We start from the raw sequence: 23,307 nt of genomic DNA on the forward strand, positions 1-23,307 counted from the left end.
GCCTCTGCTTCATCTCCTGCTGCGTCTTCCTAGGCATCATTTTGTCATAGCCAAATAAAAACAGAAAAACTTCTACTTTCCAAATGGCACCAGAAATAGCCACAAACAAAACAAGAGACAGAGGTATTGTCATAAAACGAAAGAGAGGAAAGGGTTGAAGGAATCTTCACTAATCTAGGCTTAAATCAATAGTCCATCATTGTCTCCTGGTCATGACAAATTCTGCTTCCTGTAATTACATTCAGTGATTTTTAAGTTACGAATTGTGTTACTATGTCCTTTGAACTTTGTTGTCAACAGTGAGTGTGCCATATCAGTGGATATGTTTTGTATTTAAAAAAGACATTACATGTTAAAAGATCAACAAATTGAACTGGATACAGCAACTGAGACCACAATTCTTTCTATCAAATTATTTAGTAAACATCCATGAAAAAATTTTGCCAGGACAATTGAGTCTTGCCTTGTATACACATATTCTTCAACACTTTCTATTGTATGACTACTGTCAGTTGTTTCTATAAGCCCTCTCATCATTACTATCATAAAGAAATAACTGTTGACTTGATGAGTGAAACTGAACAGAACCAGTTATGGGTTTAACACCCTGTTAATGATTTACTAGGAATGAAACACATACTCAGATTGAACTAGGATGGAGTAGGAAAACAGCCACATTCTTTTCAAGGGAACTATCCAAATATTTTCCCCAAATAATTTATGAGAACAGAGAATCTACTGCGGTTGCTGTGGTGGGAATTTAAACTATGTCCTCCTGCAAGTTGAGTGCCTGAACTCATGCATGATCAGTTCCTCCATTTACTCTAGTGTTCTTAATACAGTATTAAAATTGTGCTGATTCTATTGAACCCCCACTGTCCTTTGACCTACCTTTGTAACCCACTATGCCATTCATATTACCCAACGTAAAAAAACATCAGTTACCCCTCTATACAAGAACAAATTTAAACATGTAACATTCAATTACTTCACTTCTAGTCTTTCAAAAATGTTGAAAAAGGAACTTATAAGGTAGTAGTCACTTTTCTCAATACAGCTTGTTAACTTCAGCCTAATTTGTGTTTGGTAATGGACTCTATGCAGAAAAAGATATAAATAGGACCTCACAAACATAGTAAGGGGAACTGACCTGTTCGCATCTTCTGTTTAGACCATAAAATTCTAACTGGAAATTAAAGTGTTATACATTAATGTCATCCACTTATATAAATATAACCCAGTCCTTATAAAATTAACCTTAGTGTGGGAAAACAGTAGTATCCTTGTGACCAATAGATTGACTTCTAAGGATCTTGAGCATTACTTTAGATGTTGTTGCTGAACTATGCCGTATTCAACAGAGCACCTGTGTGTCATCTTCAGACTATAAAACTGGTATTACTACCTGAAAGTTGTGAGCAGATCCTCCATTTAAATATTACATAGTTGCATCAACACATCCCAAGAGCCATATTAAAGGTAATTACATTTCAAAACTTTAAATAGCATATTAAAGCGCTATTCAGAAACTATATTGCTTGTTGATGACTGAAGGATACTAATGAAATACGAGACCGGAGACCGGTACACAGCCAGAAAATTTATAAAACAGATCTGTAACTGTAGCACAACATACAGTTTAGGTCTTTTCCATACTATGAAACTTTTATTTTTACAAACTGGTTACCTCTGTTTCTAATTCAAACAAGAAAATTGTTTAAATAATTGTTTCTCATTTGATTTTTAAGGTTTAGACCCTAATTTCAATGCAATCTTTCAAGTATGATGCATTTCTATTATTAATGGGTCAAATGGCTCTGAGCACTATGCGACTTAACTTCTGAGGTCATCAGTCGCCTAGAACTTAGAACTAATTAAACCTAACTAATCTAAGGACATCACACACATCCATGCCCGAGGCAGGATTCGAACCTGCGACCGTAGCGGTCGCTCAGTTCCAGACTGTAGCGCCTAGAACCGCACAGCCACTTCGGCCGGCTCTATTATTATTAATATTCAACAATTTATGTATCCTGGTAGAATTAACTGTTCATTATTGCACAAATCGAAAATACTAAATTTTAGACTGCTGTAAAGGCACATAAAATCTCCATTTCAATTAACAAACTGTAAATACATATTTAATTCACAAATTTACAATGCTTATTTATGTTACAGAGATAACTTATGCTGCGACATCAAAAAATCTGTCAATCATTTCTGATACTCCTGCTGGATCATATTTAATATATTTTTCCTTATTCTTTGTAAACTGGATGTTGCAGTACCTAAATAGAGAAAAATTAAAAATTAATTTATGTCACAAATTAGTGTGTGTGTGTGTGTGTGTGTGTGTGTGTGTGTGTGTGTGTGTGTGTGTGAGGAGTGGGGTTTTTTTTTATTTGAAATTAAAGCCTTACCTTTCATAAAAGGCATTATATTTTGGAAGTATGTATTCCTTATTATCTCGCTTTAAGCTTTCTCGTAACTCAACATCTGGAATTGAATAACTCCTCTGCACTTTTGCTATGTCTTCCATTTCCTTGTTGAATCCCTGGAAGAAAAACAAGCTTCATGGTATGTTTACAATTATATTGTTTCTCTTACAGAAAATAGAACTCTCTATTTGCTCTTTAAACCATCATACAGACAAGAAATAAAGCTACCATTCTGCCCAACAAAAATGTGTAACAGCTCACTTGTGATGAAACTGAAAAGTTTATTAAGTATCATATGCATAAAATTAGAGTTTACCTCCTCTCCAACAGTTTGATGAAATACAGTAAGATGGACCAGGATATGTCTCCTGTTAAAACTAACTATGAGGTAGAAAATTCTGTGCTGTGAAAATGTGTGCTATAGTTTTCTTTCTGGCAGTCAATTTTAACTACAATAGCAGGGCATTCGAATTATTAGACAAATTGTTTCTCCTATATAAATTGTATATACAACAATGTGCTGTCCGTTTTCTTCTTCACAGTTGATCTTAACAGAAAACAGGAAAGTTGTATTTAATGGCTCATTGGCTTACAATTAGAATACTATAACAGAATTTGAATTGTCTGAAACTTTGTAATTCAGCCCTTCACAGATTAAAACTATGCAAAATACTGTCACTGAAACTAGTACCACTACAGATCCAGCAGCTGGAGAGGTCTGTCTCACATCCCATACAACAATGATCCCAACCAATTTACCTACTCATTTTAAGTGACTTCATTTCCAATCAAGGTTTCGTTTGCAATAACAATAAACAAGGCTTTAAGTCGGAGAGAGGAGGGAAAGAGGTGATAAAGAAGGGTGGAGGAGATGGACAGAGGGGAGGGGGGTGGGGCGAAGAAGGGGATTTGGAGATGTATCCAGTTCCAATACATGTTTAGCATTTGCAAAGCATGGCTGGGTTTGCTAGTTTAATTAAACAACAACCACTTTAATTATTAGTAATGCTCATGGAACTAATTATTCTTAACAAAATTGTGAGAAGTGGGAAGACCATGTACAAATTATTATTGCTTATAATTATCACTGTGGAAGCAGTATTTTCTTAAGAGGTGTATAATTGCTGCTGCATGAGACTTATTGCATGTTATTACTCATAAAGCCATCTACACTCCCAGGCATAAAAGCAAATAAGCTTTGTTAGATGGCACATTATGACAGTATCGATTCAAAGCAAGAAAAATTAGGGTTTAGTGTGCTGTGTCTGGCAACATAACTGGGGATGACACACACACACACACACACACACACACACACACACACACACACACGACCACAGTCTCTGGCTGCTGAGGCCATAATGTGAGCAGCACCACATGATGGGGGAGACAACTGGGTGCTGGGGGGAAAGGAGGAAGCTGGGGCAGGGAGGGGGAGGGATAGCAGGGTGTGGGATGGTGAAGTGCTGCTTGCTGGAGCATACAGAGATGAGGTGGAGAGAGGGTTGAGCAGCTAGATGCAGTCGGGAGGTTAGATGGAGGTCGGGGGAGGGTTAGTGGAAAAGGATGGAGGTAAAAAGATTGTGGGCGCATTGGTAGATGAGAGGACTGTGTAGTGCTGGAACGGGAACAGGGAAGGGGGCTAGAGGGTGAGGACAAAGACTAATGAATGTTGAGGCCAGGAGGGTTATGGGAACATAGCATACACTGCAGGGAGGGTCCCCACCTGCGCAATTCAGAAAAGGCGGTGTTTATAGGAAGCATCCAGATGGCACATGCTGTGAAGCAGTCAGTGAAATAAAGAATGTTGTCTTTGGGCGGAAAGCTTGGCAATGGTTTGGTGATGGTGGTGTTTGGGTTATGAGCCTCAGCAATGGTGTGGTATAGCTGTTTCTTGGCCACAGTTTGTCATGGCCATTCATATGGACAGACTGATTGTTGGTTGTCTTACCCACGTATAATGCAGCACAGAGTTTGCAACTTAGCTTGTAGCTCACATGACTGGTTTCACAGGTAGTCCTGCCTTTGAGGGGATAGGCGATGCTTGTGACCGGACTGGAGTAGGTGGTGGTGGTGGTGGTGGTGGGAGGATGTATGGGACAGGTCTAGAGAAGTTGCCAATCTCGGCACCATGCTGAAATCTTTTCAAGATCTGACTCAATATTGATGTAGCTACTTTCATATAGTACTTCATTATAGATAACTGCATCATCTGCAAAAACCTGATTTCACTATTAACATTGTCTGAAAGGTTATTTATGTACGATGTGAACAGCAAGGGTTCCAACACACTTCCCTGGAGCACAAAACTTCTATATCTCACAATGTCTCTCTGTCCAAGATAACATGCTGTATTCTTCCTATCAAAAAGTCCTCAATCCAGTCACAAAATTCACTTGATACCCAATATAATTGTACTTTTGACAATAAGCACATGTTCGGTACTGAGTCAAATGCTTTTCGGAAATCAAGGAATACTGCATCTATTTGGCTACCTTGATCCATCGCTTTAGTATGTCATGTAAGAAAAGTGCAATTTGGGTTTCACATGACCGACATTTTCGAAAGCCATGCTTATCAGCATTGAGGAGGTAATTCTGTCATGCTTATCAGCATTGAGGAGGTAATTCTGTCCAAAATACCTCATTATGTTTGAGCTCAAAGTATGTTCCATGATTCTACAACAAATCAATGTCAAGGATATTGGACCCATCAATGGTAGTCAGAATCCACACAAGTAGGATCCTTCCAATGCACTGAAAGGACGCTTATTAGCCAAGTGAAACTGGTAGGATATATATATTGGTGGTTGTAACCCCATTCATTTCCTTAAATGTTTCACAAGTATCAAATTTGTACTCACACAACTGACAGTCTAAATCAGGATCAGTAGATATGGCTTGTAAACCAGTCCTCAGATACACCAAACTACGGCACCACTTCAATTATTAAAATCAAAGAATGTGTGTTTCAGAATTAAACTTGGAATAAAAAAAAAGTTTATCTTTTTGTATCATACAAATACAACGTCTAACAGCCGGCCGAAGTGGCCGTGCGGTTAAAGGCGCTGCAGTCTGGAACCGCAAGACCGCTACGGTCGCAGGTTCGAATCCTGCCTCGGGCATGGATGTTTGTGATGTCCTTAGGTTAGTTAGGTGTAACTAGTTCTAAGTTCTAGGGGACTAATGACCTCAGCAGTTGAGTCCCATAGTGCTCAGAGCCATTTGAACCAACATCTAACAAAAGTACAGTGGAAATTGAAGCTGACACACCAGAAAAATTATTTGTCTGATTCAAAGAAGAAAAAGAACAGAGTAAGTGCAAAATACATGTATTAGATAGTGTAAGCAATGTGATAGTACATTAAGAGAAGGAACCTTTATTTACCAATTAGTAAGTCACGAGCCACCAGAACAAATCTAACAGCTACTGTCATTGAAGAAACAATATCACATCATGACTTTTCCAATTTCTGGATTTTCATTGTCTGTGCATCTCCATGTATCTGGGGTGTTGGGAGGCCACAAGGCTGTTTGCAAACGATGCTGTTTTCTACAGGGAAGTTCCATTGTTATACTACTGAACAAAATGACGGATGATGACACGCAAAGGATGATTCACGCAGTGGTCAGCAGCTATCAGTGACTCTCAAAAGTGAATCTCCACTGTCATTCACTACTTTCAAGTGAGCAATGATTTCTTTCTTCATGAAATTATAGCCTTATTTTTGGCATATGAAATCCTGTCTCAAGAACTGTTTTCCAACAGGAACCGAAACATCACCATCGAAACCAGTATGTTTTGGTTACAAGCCAGATCAACATGTTTTGGCTACACGCACTTTTGTATTTAGGTGGGAAATCAACACAGGATCAGTTATGTGGGATTGTTTCTTCAATGATGCTATGAAAACAAAAAAGAATAAAGAAATGAGCCATTTAAAAAACCTCCTCCTTATAGTTTAGGAATTATTTTTTGAATTTCAGCAAATTTAGATTTAATATATATGTCTAATTTGCAGTTCTGACAGCCCTGTTGTAATTGGCCATGTCTCAAAAGTTAGTAAGCAGAATTTCTGTATTCCTCTCTCTTGCAATAAATCAATTATTAATAGCAAAGTGCTACAAATGAAGATTACTTACAGCAAATCTCTCCTTGATTGCAGCACGATCTTTATCACGTAACCTGCCATTCTGTAGCACAGATGAAGGCACTAATTCTGATGGAGCAATGTAACTGAGCACTTTACTCCAACTACTGTGGAAGAAACCAAATTTTAAACCAATGTTTATGGAAAGCCACTAAGCATGCATCATTCAATTACTACTTTCTGTAATGTGCTGTTATGGTACACACACTGGTCACTGAGCAGTTTTGGAGGATGGTCTCCCAATCCACAAACTGTTCCATGAACTGAGGCACATAAATGTAATTTTTAATGAAAAGAATCTTGAAGTAAGAGAAAAGTTGGACAATAGCACTATGTCTGTTTATGCATAAAAGAGCCGACTGATTCCAGAGGTTGGTATTCACTGACACTGATTCACTATTTGACTGAACACTTTCAATTTTTATGATTGAGGGCTGTACAGAGATCTGAAAGGAAAATTATGAGCAGAGGTTTACATAACCCATTGAGGTTTAATAGAGGAAGTCATTCAAGTTTACAGACTAACGAATTTTTCATTAGTAGAATTCACAAGAAAGACATACAAAACAGTTTCCTAATTTCCTTGGTATTATAAAAGGTTAATATTGCACACAAAATCAAAAAGACTGTTGGATAAATATGAACATAAGCAAGGTTAAGGATCAATACTGAAAAATAAAAAAAAAATACGAGTACAAAATCTTTATCTCTCTGTGGACTCCACTTACAGTATTATTGTCCAATGTGCAGGTTGTTTCAAATAATTGATCTGGTTTCATAATACTGTATGTTCTGTATTAATAAAGTAAGAAACTTGAGATCAGTTTCTACTTACACACAGGACTAAAAGTTTTATCAAAAGAGCAGTTTGATTTTACAAGGGCATTTCTTTTATATGCATGCATATAGAATCTTTTACAATTACATTTAGGATCAACAGTTTAGTGCATCTTTCACAGATTATCAACATACCCTCCACTGCATGCACGACAAACATCCAGACGCTAGCCAAACTTGTCCCATATTTTTGTGAGAATGTTTGCTGTTGCTGTGCAGCATCACAGTCCACCCATAGTTGTTGGAAGGGGAGGCACACAGTCTTTCAAAAGCCATCATACAAGAAAAAAACTCATAACATGGAACCAGACAACCTTGGAGTCCACTGGTGCAATAAGAGATCCATACACCCTTTGTAGGTAATCCACCATTGAGACTGCTCTTTGTTAATAAATGCTGTTAAGTGCAGATGCCAGTGTGGTTGTGCTCCATCCAGTTTAAAAATGAACTTTCTGGCAACTACTCACAAGTGTGGCAAAGCCAGCTCTCCAACAGATCCAAGTACATGATTCCTGTAACCGTGTGTGTGTGTGTGTGTGTGTGTGTGTGTGTGTGTGTGTGTGAGAGAGAGAGAGAGAGAGAGAGAGAGAGACAGACAGACAGACTGGTGCAACACACTTGAAGCTATGAAGCTTTGGAAAGTATGTCTTGTTCTTGGCTAGCGTATGTGGCACTTACATTGTGATGGTTCACTTTTCCACTTAAATGGAATGTATCCTCAATACTGAAAGCTAAATGTGAAAGAAAAGTGTTATTATCCAGCTCTGTACCCAGAATGAATTGTTCAAGGCCATCACAATGTGCTTGTAGCAACTGCATCCCGTGTGGTTTGAAATACAAGCACCATCACAAAACACACCAGACAGACAAAGCACACAGAGAGGACATGTGGATTTATTTTTACACAAGCAAGCAGTGTCATAAACTTCTGGTACCATCATCGAATGCTTTGAGATGTAGAAGGTGCAGTGCTGTATTTCTGATGATAATCATGCTGCACAGTTGGAACTGAATTGCATCTGTTGAAAAAGAGAATCCAAAACTTATTCTGTTGCTGTGATGCCACGATCTTGACTTGGTGACTTGGTGCACATTGCATAATGAATGAGCACACGTGTGAGTTAGCTATGCCAGGGAGAGCCCTTCCAGCATCCACATGAACTGGCAACATATAACCAGTGCAAAGATAAACTTTTAGTTTCAATGCCTGAGTTAAAATTTACCCAAAGTTTCTATCTTCATTCATGCAGAAGTTAATCTTGTGAAATCAAATAACTCTTTAGAAAACACCTGGTATTCTCAGACCATTATCTAAATTGATAGGAACTTACATGTGTTAATGCATATGAATTTTGTCAAAGAGGAACAATTCTACTTTTCTTCCAAACATTTTTAAACAAATCCTATCAACTAATTTAGGTTAGAAAATAATTATTTTACCTTTGTGTATAAGCATCTTTATGTTCACGTATGCGGCTATGGTACCACTCTTCACAGTTAGGCCTTGAAAGTTTTACTAGATCTAATAACCCAGACCGTTGGAGTGCTTTCAGCACATGATTATTATTGTTCAACAAAAACACTGCTCGCAAGCAAACATCTCCATAAAATTCACTTTTCACAACTAAGGTCTGGCTCAACTGTTCCAGTACTTTACCTGAGAAAGTAAATTTTTATATCACACAAGAAGAATACCAACACAAACATTATGGCATATGCACATTTTAGTATACAGAGCAATAGCTTTAGTTTCAAATCTCCATAGCATTTCAAAGTAATGGACATGTGCACACATACAGCTACTGTGTGAAGAAGGGAGTTATTTGCATGTTCCATGGATCATAATTTATCTCTTGCTATGATGAGTATCATGTCAGTTCATAAATATAATACAAATATAATACACTTTTTCAGTGACAATACTGCAACCCCCCCCCCTCCCCCGCCTCCCCCCCCCCCCCCCCACATATATTAACCATTCAGAAAATTCTTATTTGGCGTAGAAGGAGTTGTCATTCAGCTACGATTTCAGTTTGCATTAAAGTTAATTTAATTATTTGATTCTTCAAATTACTGAGCAAATGGTCAAAACTTTTTAAAGCTGAATACTTCGCTACTTTCTGTGCCACATTAAGGCTGATTGGTGGGACTTGGAGTTGTGCTTGTGCTCCTTTCAGTATTATATTTATGACTGTTCCTCTAGTTTCAAACAGTGTGATTTTTGACAGCAAAATTAAAAAAGGAATAAATGTACAATGTACCTTGTTGTTTAAAGAACTATCTACAAGAGGTTCGATAATGGAAGTCGATGTTCATCCTTATTATATGCTTCAGAACAATGATCACTTTCTTCCACAATGAGAAATTGTCTCACTTTCTTCCACTATGAGAAATTGTCTCAGAATATGATGTAATAAGAGACTGGTGTGTGAAAAATTGAAAATGTGTCAGCTTTTTGACATTTCACCTCCACAGTCTACAATTATCCGCAGCTGCTTCTTACATTACACTGTCAAACTAAGGACAGGCTGGACTTGCTGATAAGTTACCCTTTGGGAGATATCACAAAACAGAGCTTTCACTCATTGAGTCTCCCACGAATGCTGTAATGTATTTAGTGAAATTAATAAACACTCTACAGATTAAATTAACATAATGTTTTACACTCAAAAGTAAAGCCGCAAATTATGTGAAACGTACTGATATATGACATTATAATGTTAGTGTTAGCTAGTGGACAAAGTTTTGCAATAGAGACCTATTTATTCTGTTTCTCAAAATATCTCCTATTGCACTCATTGCACCTCTTTCTTTTCAGAGTAACTTATCAAACTATTTCGCCAAGTTTCTTCTGGCAGCTGGATTCATGCACCAATTTACACCTGCAGGAAATCATGTTGTGTAGAAAAATACCATTTCAGCTTAGTCCTCTTCATGTGCAGATAGGGTAGGGTGAGGGACAAAATCAGGGCTTTAAGAAGGGTGGTCATGTTCTATTGATGGCTACTGCAGCTATGTAATATTTTTGATCACTGTGTTGAAGGAGCAATCATTTAATCTTATTCTTGATCCAATTGTTTAAACGTGTCTGTGACTTTAAACAAGTAGTATTCTAGTATTCTATATAACCCCCCCCCCCCCCCCCATAATGAATTTTTAAGGGCTTAGTAATGAAGCTGGGTTTTCTCACCTGTAAACATACTGCTCACTCTAAAAAAATCAAATATCTATTTATTTTACAAGACATGATTAGTGATTTATTCCTCTGTTAACACATTGGCAACCAAGCATTTTATGTGGACATAACCACCAACTGGCTCTCCAAATGAATGGGCATAGTCAAACTGTGGCCAAGAGCCGAGTTGACCACTCAGTGGCGGAAAACAGTGCTGAGCAAAACATTCTTGATTTCAATGGCTGCTTACCACTTGTGCTGTCTGGATCATTACTCCGAACACCAGCTTCTCTGTATTACGTAGATGAGAGTTGTCATTATAACACATCCTTCGAACCAGTAATCCTTCTGGGCCTCAGTCCCCAATAGACCCCACCCACAATTACTTCCACCCCTAACTCCACCCACACCCTCTTCCCACAGCCTTCCCATCCTCTATTCTGTCTGCCATACCTATACACACCAGGTCATAGTCATAGTGTGCTGTACAGTGTCACCAGTGTTGGTGCCCATGTCCTATTCATATTCCATACACCTGTCGCCTTTCTCCCCCTGCTGTTAGGTCCATTCCCCAATCCTCACTCCCACTCCTCACCTCCTTTCTTCTCTTTCCTGCTCCACCCAATACGAGTTCCACCTTAGTTGAGATGCAGAACTGCTGTTCTGACACACTGTATTCTACCAGGAAGTTGTAACCACACAGATGTATGCATGCCTATGTATGTTTGTGTATGTGTACTCTGGTTCCAAATAGGTTAGCAAAGTTTTCAGTCTCGTTTGTGTGCCTTTTGATGACTCAATGCTTCAACTATTTGATGAACTGTTACTTTTACTCATTAAATTAATTACATTACACTAAGATTTTCCATTAGCACAAATACTGAATAATGATGTTAATTGTTTGTAATTCAAAGAATTGTTATGTTCTTGTATTAGAGTAGAGAACTGGCAATGCATCACAAAATAATTCAGTGATACTTCTTAAGATATTGCTTGCTGATTACATAAGAGAAGGAAAGACAGATTTGACATTTCACCAGTGCCAAAATAAAATGAAAACTGCAAGTAAATTATTGGAATACAATGAAGTTTCAGAGGAATTTGAGATTGCACGATTCTGTATCAATGGAAAACAAAATCAAAACTAGATGCCATTCTTGACTATAATCTTTACATTACACAGGTTGACAGTGATCAGAAGATTTACTACATGCACAAGAGAAAACATATGAAGTGATGTAAGAAATTGTTCTTTCACTTGCTCCTAATGCCTCCACTTGCTCCGAACACCTGCAGCGAATCCTTTTGTTCTTTATCATGAGACTAGGAATCTCATTCACAGGAGCAGATTCCATTTCCTTATATTTTGTGCCAGATTAGTTAAGAACTTTCTCATATGTGTACTACACTGCTTGAAGAAATGTTCCTAACGCAACCAACAGCAATGTACTTCAAAGAAGATAAATTCTAAGGACTGTAATTACCTTGTCATGAACAGATATTAAACTTTCCCCTCCAAAAAATTGGCTACTGAGAAGGACCATTCAACTATAGTTTGCAAAATTTGTTCAGGAAAAAAGAAACAATGTAGTAGCAAAGCCGGTAGGTAATAAGTTAGTGATGTCCCAGCCCTAAAATACCACTCTGCATACCAGAATGCTTCCAACTGCTCCATGCCAATGTCAATTACCTCTTAAACTGCACAAGAACTCAAAACAATATTGTTTTGTAAAGAAAATCTTACTTTCTACATTATTTTTTTCAATCAGAGAATGCAAAATGTCTTGAACTTTATATATTTAACATTTTTTAAATAGCCATAAATGCTGTTTTTCTCGAAATCTGAAAGTATTAAGTAGTATGGTACTCACAAAAAAAGCAAGTTTTCTACCTTAACGATAGCCTTGTATAATGTTGTGAAATACAAATGCAGACAGGACCACGGATTCCTCTATGTTTCTGTTCTCTTTGTTACCATTATAACTTTAAGTATGTTCAAATGCATATTGTGACTTGTTCTACAAGTGCCCCACATTGCAAAACTTCTCTTACCTTGCTTGTGCTGAGTTGCATTAACATTTCAATTTAATGTCTTCAACATATCTTCCAACTTATAATAGCCAGAAAAGTGATGGCCACAAAATATTGGAACCATACATACAATAACTAGATATGGAAGGAAAGCTTACATAGTTAACAATGCGAAAATTTTTACACTGCTATTCACCACTTGTCCCTGAACCATAGGCATCCGCAAAAAAAGGGAGCACCCCATCACATCCACCTCCTCCCCATTCTCGCCCTCCAGAATCTACGTGAAGCATCAAGTTTTATTTACTGCAAAATTCTCAAATGCTTCTAAAATTTTGTGGATAACCATCATTTCTCAGGGATGTAGTAAGTTATTTGTATCACCTATACAATTTTGTTCTTGTGGTATGACATCTTGAAACTGACCAACTCACTTATTTATTAAATGGAAATTTTAAGAGTCTTGCAATCCCCCCTCCCCACACACGCACCCACCCACTCCAGGTAAATTTATGTGGATAGCCTTGGTAGCCATCCTCTGAACTATAATAATAGTGAAAAATAGTTCACCAAGTACATCTCATTCTTCATTCTTGCACAGAATAGACAGTAGTAGTCGGCTGAGACAGATGCAGCAACAGGCAAGTAACCACTTTTGTGACATTTACGAGCTCCTGACCAGGAGCAAATTTTATTACATCATCTGTGTGCTTTAACAGTTTAGTTAATTGAGTTTCTGCATATAAATTTAATATCTAATAGCCACTGTTCTCACATTTCCGTTTGCGTTGGAAAGTAAAACGATTTTGTGACATATTACAAGTACATAATCAGGCAAATTATTTAGTTTCACCTGAGTCCTTCAGTAGTTAGGTTTTTGAATACCTACGTATTACTAGTCACAGTTCGTGTGTTTTCATCAGGGTCTACAGTAGAGTCGCGCAGCACGTGCCGATAGTCCATTTATCTGCATTGTTTAGTTTTCCACGGTCTTTAGTATGGACAGGGACTGCGATTGTTGTGTACGGATGCGAGCCGAGTTGGTGACACTTCGCTCTAAACTTCAGGCTGTGATGGCTTTGGTTACGCAGCTTGAGGCTGCAGTGGGTGGGCACCACTGTTGTGGGCCGGCCGTGGGGATTCAACGGACGTCCAGCACGTCCGAGTCATCCGATAGGTCCTCACCAGTAGCCAACCCAGTTACTGCTCACACTGAGGCTGACCACTCACCTGTGGTCGAGTGGGAGGTCGCCCTGGGGCAAAGTAGGTGGCGAAAGACTTCCCAGGCAGCTGCACGTAAGGCTTCCCCGGTTTGTCTGACAAACAGGTTCCAGGTGCTGTCTGTGGCTGACACTGTTGCTGAGCCAGATGCTGTCGCCTGTCCTGTTTCAGGGGAAACCACTCAGCATGCAAGATCCAGGCAGTCACAGAGGGTGGGATTATTGGTAGTTGGGAGCTCCAACATTAGGCGCGTTATGGGCACCCTTAGGGACTTGGCTGACAAGAAGGGTAAAAAAACAAATGTGCACTCTGTCTGCAGACTGGGTGGAGTCATTTCAGATGTGGAAAGGGCCCTCCTGGATGACATGAAGAGCACAGTGTGCAGCCAACTGCAGGTGGTTGCTCACATCGGTTCCAATGATGTGTGTCGCTTTGGATCAGAAGAGATCATCTCTGGTTTCTAGGGGCTCACAGAAGTGGTAAAGGCTGCCAGTCTTGCTTGCAAGATGAAAGTAGAGCTGACCATTTGCAGCATAGTTGACAAGACCGATTGCAGACCTCTGGTGCAGAGCCGAGTGGAGGGTCTGAATCAGAGGCTCAAGACGGTTCTGCGACCGTGTAGGCTGCAGATTCCTCATCTTGCACCAAAGGGTGGTTGTCTTTCAGGTTCCGCTCAATAGGTCAGGTGTCCACTATACGCAGGAGGCAGCTACATGGATAGCAGGGGCTGTGTGGCGTGGACTGGGCGGTTTTTTAAGTTAGAGGGTCTCGGCAAAACACAAGAAGGACTTCAGTCACAAAAGGTGCAGGCTGAACTCAGGAAGAATGTAGATACAGGAAACATTGGTATAATAGTTGTAAATTGTCGTAGCTGTGTTGGGAAAGTACCAGAGCTCCAATTGCTAATAGAAAGCACTGATGCTCAAATCGTTATAGGCACTGAAAGCTGGCTAAAGCTGGATCTAAGCTAAGCCGAAATTTTTGCGAAGAGCCTAATGGTGTTCCGAAAGGATAGACTAAACACGGTTGGCAGTGTCGTGTTTGTTGCTGTTAGAAGCGGTTTAACTTGTCGTGAAATTGAAGTAGATACTTCCTGTGACTTAGTACAGGCAGAGGTCATTGTTGGCAACCGGAATAAAGTTATAATTGGATCCTTTTACCGACCTCCCAATTCAGATGATACAATTGCTGAAAGGTTCAATGAAAACTTGAGTTTGATTTCAAACACATACCTGACTCATACGATAATAGTTAGTGGTGACTTTAATTTACCCTCGAAATGTTGGTGAAAATACATTCTTAATTCCAGAGGTACACATAAAATATCATCCGAAGTTGCGCTAAATGCATTCTCTGAAAATTATTTCGAGCAGTTAGTTCATGAGCCCACGCGAATAGTAAACGGTTGTGAAAACACACTTGACCTCTTAGCAACAAATAATCCTGAGTTAATAACAAGGATCAAAACTGATTCAGGCATTAGTAAACACAGGGTTGTCATAGCGAGACTGAATATTGTAATCCCCAAATCCTCGAAAAATAAGCGAAAAATATACCTATTCAAAAAAGCAGGTAAAACTTCACTTGATGCCTTCCTGAGAGACAATCTCTACTCACTCCAAATAAATAATATAAATGTAGACCAGATGTGGCTTAAATTCAAAGAAATAGCAATTGAGAGATTTATACCAAATAAATTAACAAACAATGGAGCTGATCCTCCTTGGTACACAAAACGGGTTAGAACACTGTTGCAGAAACAACGAAACAAACATGCCAAATTTAAACAGACGCAGAATCCCCAAGAATGGTGATCTTTTCAAGAAGCTCAAAATTTAGTGCGGACTTCAATGCGAGATGCTTATAACAGTTTCCACAACGAAACTTTGTCTCGAAACCTTGCAGAAAATCCGAAGAGATTCTGGTCGAATGTGAAGTATGTTAGCGGCAAGAAACAATCAATGCCTTCTCTATGCGACAGCAATGGAGTTACTATCAAAGACAGTGCTGCCAAAGCAGAGTTACTAAACACAGCCTTCTGAAATGCCTTCACAAAAGAAGGCGAACTAAATATTCCAGAATTCGAATCGAGAACAGCTGCCAACATGAGGAACGTAGAAGTAAATGTCATCGGAATAATGAAGCAACTTAAATCACTTAAAGCACATCTTCTGGTCCAGACTGTAAGCCAATTAGGTTCCTTTTAGAGTATGCAAATGCATTAGCTCTATACTTAACAATCATATACAACTGTTCGCTCAACGAAAGATCCGTACCCAAAGACTGGAAAGTTGCAGAGGTCACACCAATGTTCAAGAAAGGTAGTAGGAGTAATCCACTAAATTACAGGCCCATGTTGTTAACATCGATATGTAGCAGGATTTTGGAACATATATTGTGTTCGAACATTATGAATTACCTCGAAGAAAACGGTCTATTGACACACAGTCAACACGGGTTTGGAAAACATTGTTCCTGTGAAACACAACTACCTCTTTATTCACATGAAGTATTGAGTGCTACTGACAAGGGATTTCAGATCAATTCCGTATTTCTGGATTTCCGGAAGGCTTTTGACACTGTACCACCCCAGTGGCTTGTAGTGAAATTGCGTGCTTATGGAATATCGTATCAGTTATGTGACTGGATTTGTGATTTCCTATCAGAGAGGTCACAGTTCGTAGTAATTGACGGAAAGTCATTGAGTAAAACAGAAGTGATTGCTGGCATTCCCCACGGTAGTATTATAGACCCTTTGCTGTTCCTTATCTACATAAGCAATTTGGGAGACAATCTGAGCAGCCGTCTTCGGCTGCTTGCAGATGACGCTGTTGTTTATCGACTAATAAAGTCATCAGAAGATCAAAACAAACTGCAAAACAATTTAGGAAAGATATCTGAATGGTGCAAAAAGTGGCAGTTGACCCTAAATAACGAAAAGTGTGAGGTCATCCACGTGAGTGCTAAAAGGAACTCATTAAACTTCAGTTACATGATAAATCAGTCTAATCTAAAGGCCGTAAATTCAACTAAATACCTAGGTATTACAATTACGAACAACTTAAATTGGAAGGAACACATAGAAAATGTTGTGGGGAAGGCTAACGAAAGACTGGCAGGAAACTTAGAAAATGTAACAGACCTACTAAGGAGACTGCCTACACTACACTTGTCCATCCTCTTTTAGAATACTACTGTGCGGTGTGGGATCCTTACCAGGTAGGACTGGTGGAGTACATCGGAAAAGTTCAAAGAAAGGCAGCACATTTTGTATTATCGTGAAATATGGAAGAGAGAGTCACAGAAATGATACAGAATTTGGAGTGGACATCATTAAAAGAAAGGCGTTTTGCGTTGCGACGGAATTCTCATGAAATTCCAATCACTAACTCTCTCCTCCGAATGTGAAAATATTTTGTTGACACTAACCTACATAGGGAGAAACGATCACCATGATAAAATAAGGGAAATCAGAGCTCGTACATGCACCATACAAGATTGGAATAATAGAGAATTGTGAAGGTGGTTCGATGAACCCTCTGCCAGGCACTTAAATGTGATTTGCAGAGTATCCATGTAGATGTAGAGTACAGCTTTAATGGAAGCTTACTGAAATGTATATGCAGCTGTGGGGTTTATCATTTTAATTAAGAACTAACATGATAGCAATACTAAAACAGCTTTTTTAAGTTAGTAATAGCCAACAAAGGGACGAGCACAGCAAAAATCAATAAAACACTATAGACACTGTTATGAATATAATAGAGGGAAACATTCCACGTGAGAAAAGTATATCTAAAAACAAAGATGATGTAACTTACCAAACGAAAGCGTTGGTATGTTGATAGACACACAAACAAACACAAACACACACACAAAATTCGAGGTTTCGCAACCTAAGGTTGCTTCATCAGGAAAGAGGGAAGGAGAGGGAAAGACGAAAGGATGTGGGTTTTAAGGGAGAGGATAAGGAGTCATTCCAATCCCGGGAGCGGAAAGACTTACCTTAACACACACACACACACACACACACACACACACACACACACACAAGCAGACATATGTAAAGGCAAAGAGTTTGGGCAGAGATGTCAGTCAAGCTGAGCCCAAGCGCCGTGCCGCTAACGAAGGGATTGCCTTTGGTGACATCTTTTGCAATAACGATTGTGCGAATCGACGGTATCTCGTAAGGAAAGACAGAGCAGCAGATGCTGCTGAGGACTCTCCCTCAAGCGTTTCCGATGACTTCTTGAGCTCTTATTTGTCATGGCATTCAGGCAGTCAAGGGTGCTGTCGATTGTTGCACACGAATGCGAAATACCTGCATTGTGCGTTTCCACAAAGTGATTTTTACGCCACAATGGCGATCGTCCTACAAGTTGTATCAGATGTGGAGGGCAGAGCGTAGCAGTTTCCATGGTGTAGCAGTTATAACGTCTGCCTAACATGCAGAAGGTCCCAGGTTCGACTGCGGGCGGAAACACGTTTTTGTCGCACTCAGCAAGACATTTTCATTCAACAACATCTTTGCCTTTGCACTTCCGCCTCGACTGACATCTCTGCCCAAACTCTTTGCCTTTACATATGTCTGCTTGTGTCTGTATATGTGCGGATGGATGTGTGTCCTTTTCTCCCCCTAAGGTAAGTCTTTCCGCTCCCGGGATTGGAATGACTCCTTACCCTCTCCCTTAAAAGCCACATCCTTTCGTATTTCCCTCTCCTTCCCTCTTTCCTGATGAAGCAACCTTATGTTGCGAAAGCTCGAATTTTGTGTGTGTGTTTGTGTTTGTTTGTGTGTCTATCAACATACCAACGCTTTCGTTTGGTAAGTTACATCATCTTTGTTTTTAGATATACTATAGACACTGTAGTATATAAGGAATATAAATATATTGCATTCATCTGAACATGACTTTGTTAAATGTGTGTATTTGTGTACACACTGATTAAAAGTTGACATTTGCCACATGGCTTTACAGCAATACCACATCAGTTGCCAGCTGTGCCTTTATGTAATCTTTATTACCTCTGAGTTACCAAAGAACTGGGAATCTGCTTTTTAAATGTAACATCTGTAGGGAAATCCTCCTCCTCCAGTACTGACGTGGCAGCTCTGCTCAAGGGGAGTAAGACACCAACAGAAAATGGTTTAACCTACTGTTGCCAGAAACAGTATAGTGGACTGTCAAATGTGCTCAATAGTGGATTACTTGTGAACAACACGCTACTTCAACATTGCAAGTACAATGGCACTTTCTGATTGTGCTCCAGCTGCAGTGGATTGTTCCTCATGTCATGCTGAAACCTTTGATGAGAGGAGCTGTACGAAGCATCAAGTAACAAAAATTTTATCAGGTTATACTTATCTCCACTATATACTTCTTCTGAAACATGAAAATACTTACGAATGTAAATTCCGACGAGTGCTTTGTTTCGATCTACCTTGCCATGACTTGCCACAGATGTATTATATGCTGGATCTTCACCCAGAACACCACCAATTGTATCAACATAGTCCAACAGTTGCTCCAAAAATACAAGTACATTGCTTGTTAATTCATGAACAGTACCATCCTTTGGCAACTGAGTGCTTGGCTCTGTCCTTACACTCTCTATGAAGTTTTCCAAAGCTTTAGCACCCTGAAACATATTTCCAGTTGATTTTGTATAATTAAAATTTTTATTTGCTAGGAATCATCAATATACATTCATAAATGTGTGTGACATAACATCTGTTCAATTTCACTGTTACCATAGTTTCAGTATGTCTATTAGTTGATCCTCATATGAGAATGTACACATAACCACGTGTGGTTACACATCCATGTTACCACCCTCCCTTGGCCAGTGCCTCTGCTACCAACACTAAATCAACTGGTCTTCTGTATGAATTAATGACCAATCAAGTTGACAACACTGGTCCGGAAGCCACCAGACCACAACTGAATGCTGCCTCCACTTCCGCAGGGCACCCAAGCAAGACACCAGCTCTCCTGCACCTTTGCTATGCTCAGTAGGGGGCAGGCTGTCGATGAACAAGGGATGGGACTTCGCTAAAGCCTGCGCACGCCAGTGCCTACCAGCATTGCCATAATGTCATTACTCTGCTCTCGTGAACTGAACTTTGCTATATTCCTGTAATGTTTTCAGCTATGCTACTTCAGACTTGTAAATCTAAATGCTGCCTGGGTTGTAACATGAAGTTTGTGTTGTCATTAAACTGTTTAAGTGTTGGGCTTACTCTTTGCTTGGTTCGACACAAGTGGTGACAAAGATTTCTGTACTATCTTGGGTCTCAAGTGCTTTGTTGGAGGTTGTACTCCAAGACCAGCTCAAACAGCAATTGAAGGGCCAACAATGCTTTGAAAAACAGCAGCAAGAAAACAAGTAATGTTGGAAAAGGTGCTGTTAGGACTACTAACCAAACAGTAAAAGCATCCCATCTTTCACAATTTCCAGTATATGACAGATCTGTCAAACACTGGGAGGAACATGAAAAGAGGACACGACATCACTTCGCAGCATTCAAGTTCAACAGATGATGGTTCCATAGAAGTTCTTCTCTAGCTGTGAATTAAACCACCACATGTATCACCAATTATGCAATTCAGCTCCACTTTGGAACCCACATCACTATCATTCGATGAAATGTGTCACTTACTAACAACTTACCATCACTGCCGTTCCCATGTGATATCCTCGAGAGTATAGTTATATCAGTCCAAGAAGCAGCCTAAGCACTAACTGTGCTTGGGAACCAGAATTACAGAGCCTTAGTAGGAATGCAGACTCGTCACTACAAGCTATAACACAGATACCTTGATCAGGGATGCAATAATTTGTTCAGCTCCAAAAAAAGAGGTTCACCAAAAGGCACTACAATTTGATGCCCCATTTTCAAAGAGGTTCTAACACTTGCTCAGCCATTTGAAGCGTCACGAGTGCTGGCCACCAGTTAAAAGAGTCCTGGACAGACATACTCGTAGTACACAATGACCAAAGCAAGGTGTACATAGCAGCAGTGAGGCATAAACATAAACATACCTCAGCACAACCCCATCAACAACGGACTCAAGTGAAATCTGCCATCCAATGACCACTTCCGTCTTGCCCCTCATTTTTCATAAAACCTAACGTTGACTGTCCAAATTGTTGATCTTATTACAATAAATGTAAAAAGCGAAGACTCACCATGGAAATAAGTATATCTATGTCAGTTTATGCCACAAAGCAACATGAACAACCAATGGACTTAAAGATTATTAGCCCAGCAGGCAGAATCTTCTGTAACCCTGGTATCCGAACAAATACCATTCAGGGAACTAGAAGAAGTACACAAAGTGTTTCCTGGCTTTTTTCACCAGGTCTAAGCAGAGTTAAAGATTTCACCGCTCATATCACTCTAAAGCCGACAGCAGCATAGCTGTGTTTCTTTGGGGCATGACCTATCCCATAAGCACTATGCGAACAAGTCAAGCACGAACCTGAGAGATTAATACAGCTGGAAGTGACAGAACCAATTATGTCTATCTGATGGGCAACACCACTGGTGGTGATAAAAAACCGTATGGCAAACTATGCGTCTGCTGCAATTTCAAAGTGACAGAAAACTCTCAAACAGTAATCGATACATACCCTATTCCTCATCCAGAATAGCAAAACCGACAGGGGGCGTCAGTATTTTTCTGAAGTGAACCTCTCAGGTGCATATTTGCAACTTCCACTCAGTAAAGCTTCTCAACAACTACTAGTGGTCAACAGATCCTATGGACCGTACAAATGCAAAGAAATAGTTTTCAGCGTGGCAAGCACCCGTTGCACTTTTCCAGCATTTTTAGAGCAGCTCACGCTAAATATTCCATGTTGCATCAAGTACCGGATTGTATTGTGGTCATGTGTTCAACCATAGATGAACATTTCCAAACCTCACAAATCTTTTTCAGACTCTCTAGAATGCAAGTCTGAAGTGCAATTTAGAAAAATCAAATTTTTTCCGTCCTCTATTAAGTAATTGCTCCATTCGGAATTCAGCCAATGGACAGCTACATCACAGCTATCAATGCACTACCACAGCCCTCAAATATAAAGGAACTCCAGCCTGTTATGGGCAAAATTACTTACTATAAAAAATTCATTCCACATGCAGCTAAAATTGCATATCCATTACGTCAGTTACATAAAAAAGGTATGTTATTTGTCTGGTCATCTGGTGTGAACACCCATTGCAAACCTTGATAAACAAACAGTCTCCGTTCAGCTCCATGCCTGGCCACCTATAAACCACAGAAACGGCTGGCAGTAGCTAGTGATGCATTGCAATATGGGCTTGGAGCAGTATTCGTCCTCTGAAATTCAGATGGTTTGGAGCAGCTGACAGCATTCACTTCTAAAATGCTACACACTGCAGAGTCAAACTATCTGCAAATAGAAAAGGAGGCCTTAGCCATAATATATGTAACAAAATTTTAATGTTTTCTTAATGTGGCATGAAATGTCACCTCATCACTGACCACAAATTGCTAATTTCATTATGTAGCCCTTCTGTGCAGTTTCTGGATAAAACAGCCCACAGATCTACAATGTTAGGCCCCATTTCTCAGCCACTAAAACTGCAAAATTCAATTTTGAAAAACAGCACAGCATGTCAATATAGATTCCATATCTGAGGATCTCATGGGTCCAGATGCAAGCTTCAACCAAGACAGAATTCTCCATTTTTATCTAGATGTGGATGGTCAATAAGCATTACATGCCTTCCTAATTACATGTTCATGCATCGCCAATGCCATTAGTGCTGACCATGTTTTCCAACAAGTGGCCTGTGGGGGTGCCCTGAACAACTAAATCAGCTACTTCACTTGCACATCTACATATGTCATTTTTATTGGTTAATTTCCTGGTCACTCATTCAAATGATGTTGGCATTTTGCTAGAAACTGTGGAAACTTTAGAAGAAACATTAAGTAACTCGGTTGCATGAACTGTGGTTTCAACAATGATGAACCTTGCAAATATGAAATTTGAATTACATGGCATGCAGTCGAAATGAGTGAAGGAAGGAGAAAACCCTTAAGACTAAGCAGTGTGCAAACTGACTTCATTTCATAAAATTTGAACGTGAATTGTTTACACAGAAGAAAGATTGTCATGAAGATGCACAAACATGGAACTTGCAAAAGTGTGAAAGAAAAACTTAAAAGATTTCAAACTGCACATGAGAGTCAATGCACTGTTACCGAGGGAGATCTACAAGACTGGGAGCTCTGAACTGCAAATGAGGTGAACATTACTGATTTCCATGTTTCTTCAACCTTGTTAACTGGATTCACAAAATTGTATGGAAAAGGAAGTTACGAAATTATGAAGTTTACTTCAAGCAAACATGTACAGGGCATGTTATTAATAGGTAATACTACAGAGAAATTAGAAGCTCAGGTAAAGACAAAGCATCTTGC

At 39.4% G+C, this 23,307-nt stretch overlaps 1 protein-coding gene across 2 annotated transcripts in view; it reads right to left on the reverse strand.

Moving 5' to 3' along the window:
- Nucleotides 1–313: 313 nt before the first annotated feature.
- LOC126457988 (exocyst complex component 7) overlaps nucleotides 314–23,307 on the reverse strand; it is a 125,126-nt gene continuing 102,132 nt past the window's right edge. For both annotated transcript variants that reach the window (XM_050094754.1, XM_050094753.1), the window contains exons 10-14: nucleotides 19,258–19,492; nucleotides 8,866–9,082; nucleotides 6,581–6,695; nucleotides 2,421–2,554; nucleotides 314–2,288 (exon numbers count right to left, since the gene is read on the reverse strand). In XM_050094754.1, the coding sequence (XP_049950711.1) occupies nucleotides 2,186–2,288; nucleotides 2,421–2,554; nucleotides 6,581–6,695; nucleotides 8,866–9,082; nucleotides 19,258–19,492 (804 nt within the window). In that variant the 3' untranslated portion in view covers nucleotides 314–2,185. The remainder of the gene's footprint in view (nucleotides 2,289–2,420; nucleotides 2,555–6,580; nucleotides 6,696–8,865; nucleotides 9,083–19,257; nucleotides 19,493–23,307) is intronic.

The sequence above is a fragment of the Schistocerca serialis genome, chromosome 2, assembly GCF_023864345.2.
Source record: "Schistocerca serialis cubense isolate TAMUIC-IGC-003099 chromosome 2, iqSchSeri2.2, whole genome shotgun sequence".
In the NCBI taxonomy this organism is placed as follows: Eukaryota; Metazoa; Arthropoda; class Insecta; order Orthoptera; family Acrididae; genus Schistocerca; species Schistocerca serialis.